Genomic DNA, 5,768 nt, shown 5'->3' with positions numbered 1-5,768 from the left:
GTGACTACCTTAGTGTCGTCGCTACAATACACTTATTAGTGATGGCCATGTATTATCATCTCTAATGTGTATGCCTAATAGTGACAACTTTTTGGTTGTCGCTAAAACATTGGTCACAAAAGACCAAAATTCTTGTAGTGTATATATATATATATATATATATGTATGTATGTATGTATGCATGTATGTATGAACTGGGACAAATTATTTGTTGCCCAGTCAACAAGTAATCTTTTAAAAATTTCTCAACAAGAACAAAATATTAGGCCTATTAGCAATTTAGCATAGATAGAGACCAAGTTATAAATAGAGACCAAAATTCCATACAAGGAGTACAAACTCAAAGAGTCACTCTTGCTATTCCTATTCTTGATAATGGCAACGAGCTTTTTACCAAAATTTCCTCCCAATATTTTCTTGGTATTGGTCGTAGCCACGGCCATGTATGCAGCCAAAGCTACGAACCTTGGCAATTCCAATGCCACGACGATCCCAGTTGCAGGCATTGCTGGCAAGGCTTGGACATACACCCAATTTGGCACTATCTATGTTGTCGACAACAATATCACCGAAACCCCAGATCCAACGTCACCCATAGTTGGGCAACTTCAAGGCCTGTACGTGATAGCTGCGTTGGATGGGTTGGATTCATATGTTACGACATCAATAATGTTCACAAATAAGCAGTACAACAGAAGCACCATACAACTACAAGGTACACGTTTTATCAAGCAACCTGTTGGAGAGGTTGCAGTGGTGGGCGGGACAGGGAAATTCCGATTTGCTAGGGGCAATGCAACTGCTGAGACATATTCCTTGGACGTTACTACCCAATACACGGTTATCCAATGCAATGTCACGGTGCAACTTTCCTAGTTGAAAATATTGATGGGGTTACAAACATATATAAGATATGGACCAGTTGCTGTTTGATAAGAATTGTCATAATAATAATAATTGTCGTGCTATACTTTTATTTGTTTTTATGGTTGATAAGCAATAGTCTCTCAAAAAAAAAAAAAAATGGTTGAAAAGCAATAATATTGCTGTCCTGTGTTATTGAAATAAAATGCTGGATTTCTTTTTTTTTTTTTTTTTTGGCAGTAATAAAGTATTACTGTTATCCTTTTTCTCAAAAAAGAAAGAAGAAAAAGAAAGTATTACTATATCATCTCATGCGCGCCTAAAATTATTCACTCTTCCTAAGAACGATCTCACTAGTGCTCAGTGATCCTTCTCTCCAATCACGTATTGCCATCTATTGTAAGATGCTAGTCATGCAATGTAACGAAAAGCTATACATTTTTCAGTCACCATCTAAACGGAGACAAACTTTCAGAACAATCTGAGAATACGCTCCAACGTTACCTTTTTCTCCAGTTCTAATTTCCACGCACGAATATTCAATTGAATACGATGAAAAAGTTTAACTAGATCAGGAGTTCAGCAGTGTCCAGTGTCCACTAAGGGCAGAAAATTCATGCAATCCAAGTCTGTCTCCAAGTCAGAGAAAGCCGTACTTCCAATTCACGCTAAGCGGTATTGCCAGTTTCCTCCAACGTCGGAAGTTAGTGGAGGCTTTGCGGAGATTTTAGTAATTTTTTCTACTGTAATTATTGAGAAACTTAAATTATATAAAATATAACAAATGAAAAGGAACCTAAATATACTGACAAAAAATAAAGACACAAATACATGTAGTTTTACAGTTTTCTTCTATTAACAAAATGAAAGGAAAAAAGTGCAATAACAGTATAAAATGAGAACGAAGAATGTTGAGATGAAATAATGATAGAAAAGAGAAAAATTGAGAGAGCCAAAGAGTAGTGGATGGTATTAACTATGACTGTGAGCTGAGTCATTGAGGAGAAAAGAAATACCGCAACTACAAAGCTGAGAAGAGAATACTACTAGTGCTGTCAAGGAGAACTCACAAACGCAATATCTCTATTGATACCATTTTTAAAAGAAAAATGAAATTATAGATTATTTTTATGTAATTGGTTGAAACAAAGTTAAGAATTTGAATGATTAAGTTTTTATGTTGAATATTTTGTTCATTTGTTGTTTTTTAGCCTAAAAGGTTTTTGCAAGTAATAAAATATTAGATTGAAACCCACCACAATTGAAAATAAGAATGTTGTGAGATTATGGCGTATCTATAGCATTCTCTAATTTTTATGTTCTTAACTAGGTTTTTTGTTTTTGAATTTGTGTTTTTTTTTTTTTTTTCTTTTTCAGTTGAAGGGGTTCTGAGATTTTGTTGTGTCCATAGCATTTTCTAATTTTTCATTTATATTGTGAGATTTTGTTGTGTTGATAGTATTTCTAATTTTTCATTTATGTTGTGAGATTTTGCACCAACACATTGTTAATGCATGTGTACAATTGTGCAAAATTTATATCAATAGTAAACGTAAGCTAATAATTGTTATTAGAAGAAATGATAAACATTTGTAAGGCTGTCTACCACCGCCTAAACGCAGACTGAAAATTTTGAACAATCTGAGTACACTCCAGTCCAACATCACCTTCCCCAGTTCTATCTTGCAAGAAATATTCAATAGCAAAATCGATTGATCATGAGTTCAGCGGTGTCAACTAATTAAGGGTAGAAAATCAAGGCAGCCCATGTCATCCGTCACCGGGTCTAAGAAAGATGACCTAAGTGGTTCAGTGTAACATGGTGGGCATACTCATTCCTTTTGGACGGACCAGGCACTAGCTTCAACGAGAAGTGACGAGGGACACAGCTGAATGCCTTCATGCTTAAGTTCTTGGAAAAATAGATAGTGAAATTAATTAGCCTTGAACAGGATTTCATATTAAACCACTCAATTTTTTTAATTGTATGCAAATTTTGACAAATTCATCGTTTGATTACATGATCTTTGTATATTCTACATGTATGCAAAATTTGTCTCACTTTTCCTGCTCCACTCTATACTCCACTAATAGAAACTTGTCAAATGTTCATCTAATTAATTAAATACTACCATTAATGGTAATATTTAATTAATTAGGTAAACATGTGGCAAATTTTTATTAGTGAAGTATAGAGTGAAGTAGGAAAAGTAGGACAGAAAATTTGAACTCAAATTTCAAGATGGTCAAATAACAATAACCATGTCATCAATCAATTATTTAAATTCAAGTTTTTATAGTTTAAAATAATGCATAAAATATGAGTTTCTAGATCGAATGGTAAAAAACATCTGATTGGTATGAAAATTCGCAAGCATGTTAAGAACATATAATCCAATAGTACAATTTTCAAAATATGAATTCAATATTAAGTTATTGGATTGTAATATATTGCTTAGAGTTACACTAAATCAAACTTAAATCAAACTGTATATATATAGATGCACACACCATAGAATTTCAACTTATGGTGTAAATCTATGATGATTGGAATTTATCATTAGGCAAAGATAATAATTAGTTGTTAGTGTAAGTGGGGGTTCGACTTAGATTTCTTATTAATTAGCATGCAAAAGACTTAACTAATTGAATTAACTGGATCATATATAACTCAATCGGTAAAGTTTCTTGCACACTAATAAGAAAATTAGGTTGAGATCTTGTTTACACTTACAAGTAACAACTAATTGATGTTTTTGCTTGATGATAAAGTCCAATAATCATGTACAGTAGTTTTCGCTTGATCGTTCATACTAAACCAATATGGGATCATCTTTGTGTGTAAGAGGGAAAATGAGATTTTGAGTAATTATATATATATATATATATATATATGTGTGTAGTAAATAATTAATTTAGCTTAGAATAAATTATAAATAGGGCACAATTTTGTTGTATTAAAGTTATTTTATGAAATAATTTTTTTTCCTTAAGAACTTTATTGCATTTACTCTTTAGCTTGACCCCCCGGAAAATATCCGTGGCTCCACCACTGCCTATATACCATTTAATTTTCTTTTCTTAAAAAATAATAATAATAATTACGGGTTATGACCTCCTTGTCCTTTAATAAGTCTGTCTCACCATCTTTCTTTCCACACATGAAACCATTGTGCATTTATGCCTTAAAAACTAAATTCAATGTTCTGGTGTGCGATATATTTATAAGAAATTTGCAACATTAATAAGGACTCATGTCTTTAAACAAGTGAAAGCTACAAAATGCATTATTTATCTGAAAAATAATTTACATAATTTGAAAATATAACTCCCTAATTTTCAAATTTATATTTATCTTAAGACATTTATTTTCTTGAAGATTGAGAAGTTTTCATAGATATGTCCAAAAACATGATGAAAGGATAGAAAAGTTGGAGGATAGAAAATAGTGAAATGATGGAAAAGTAAAAAGATAGAAAAAATTTTAATTTCTTTCATTTTTATTCGGTTGGGAGTGAAAAAATGGAGAGATGGAAAAAGTGAGTTTGTATAAATTTACTCATATACCTTTGTTAAAAAATGATGGCCAATTAAAAAAGAAAAGTGACAAACAACCAAAAATAAAAAGGGAGGCAACATCCCCTAAGATAGCACCAAAAAAAAAAAAAAGGACGAATTGCCATGTGCAAGTACACATGGGTATTTTTGTCCAATAAGTAGTTTTACCATTTATTTTTCTTCCTCCCTACCCAACCAAACACATTCCAAAAATATTTCCTTCCCATTTTCTCTCCAAAATTTTCCATCCACCCAATTTCACTTCCAAACAAACACACCTAAGACATTTATTTTCTTGAAGATTGAGAAGTTTTAATAGATATGTGCAAATACATTTCCATGCACAATTTCACTTTTATTTTATTATTATTATTTTTTTATCAGACAATTTCACTTTTAAAATGATATAAAAAGCTTCTGATATGCATGCAGTTATAACAAGAAAACCACTCCTGGGCCTTAATAAGAATCTCTCTCTCATGAACGAGACAGCCCTGGGCCCGATTGTTGTCTAATCTTTATGAGGCCCAATAATCCAGGTGAAACCCCTGGGCTTGCTCGTGTACAACTTCAACTCAAGCCCTATAAATCTCCAAGAAATATATTGATTGCAAGAATTTTGCATAGATTATCAAACATTCAAGAATTGCTGGGACACATATTTTTGAAATGTTTGTTAAAATGGTTTCTGTATATTAAAAATTATTTCCCTGTATGTTGTAAACTTGAGCTTATATGTTGTAAACATGAGCTGAAGCAATAATTTTTATTTGGGGCGACTTATGATAATCCAACGGGAATTTTTCTTTTTATTTACTATTCATTCTTTTTTTACAAACACACACACACATATATATATATATATATATATTAGCAAGACTTAGGTACAGTACTTAGGTGTTTTTCTTTAGATACCTTTTTTAAGATTCTGTCATGTGTATTTTTTTTCTCATGAGAAGGAAATATATTTTTTAGTTAAATAGTCAAATGATTTAATTTTAAGAAGAGAACCTAAGAAACAGCCTAAGTTTTGTCCTATATACATGCATACATACATAAATAAAATAGAAACACATAAATTCTAATCATTGTTATGAACTTTAATGAATATACTGAAGGTGTCTAGTGATGTGGGTTCCAGTTATATTGTAAGTTGTAACTATCTCACCAAAAAAATAAAAAATAAAAAATAAAATAAAAAAACCCACTAACACATCATCCATAAGAAGTGCATGTCAAACCCCACTCTTTCATCCATGGGAATGCTACATGTCCATGTACCTAAGACCTTTGCAAGACCTTTGTTTTATTTATTTATTTTTATCTAGCACCATTAGCAATACTTT

General features: G+C 31.6%; 1 protein-coding gene across 1 annotated transcript; it reads left to right on the top strand.

Moving 5' to 3' along the window:
* The first annotated feature begins 375 nt into the window (after positions 1–375).
* LOC126694065 (dirigent protein 2-like) lies at positions 376–876 on the top strand. Its single transcript, XM_050390093.1, has one exon. The coding sequence runs from the start codon at positions 376–378 to the stop codon at positions 874–876; it is 501 nt and encodes a 166-aa protein (XP_050246050.1).
* Positions 877–5,768: the final 4,892 nt, after the last annotated feature.

This window comes from Quercus robur, chromosome 8 (assembly GCF_932294415.1).
Source record: "Quercus robur chromosome 8, dhQueRobu3.1, whole genome shotgun sequence".
Classification (NCBI taxonomy): domain Eukaryota; kingdom Viridiplantae; phylum Streptophyta; class Magnoliopsida; order Fagales; family Fagaceae; genus Quercus; species Quercus robur.
The sequence above is the reverse complement of the archived record's forward strand: the minus strand, read 5'-3'. Positions and strand labels throughout refer to the sequence as shown.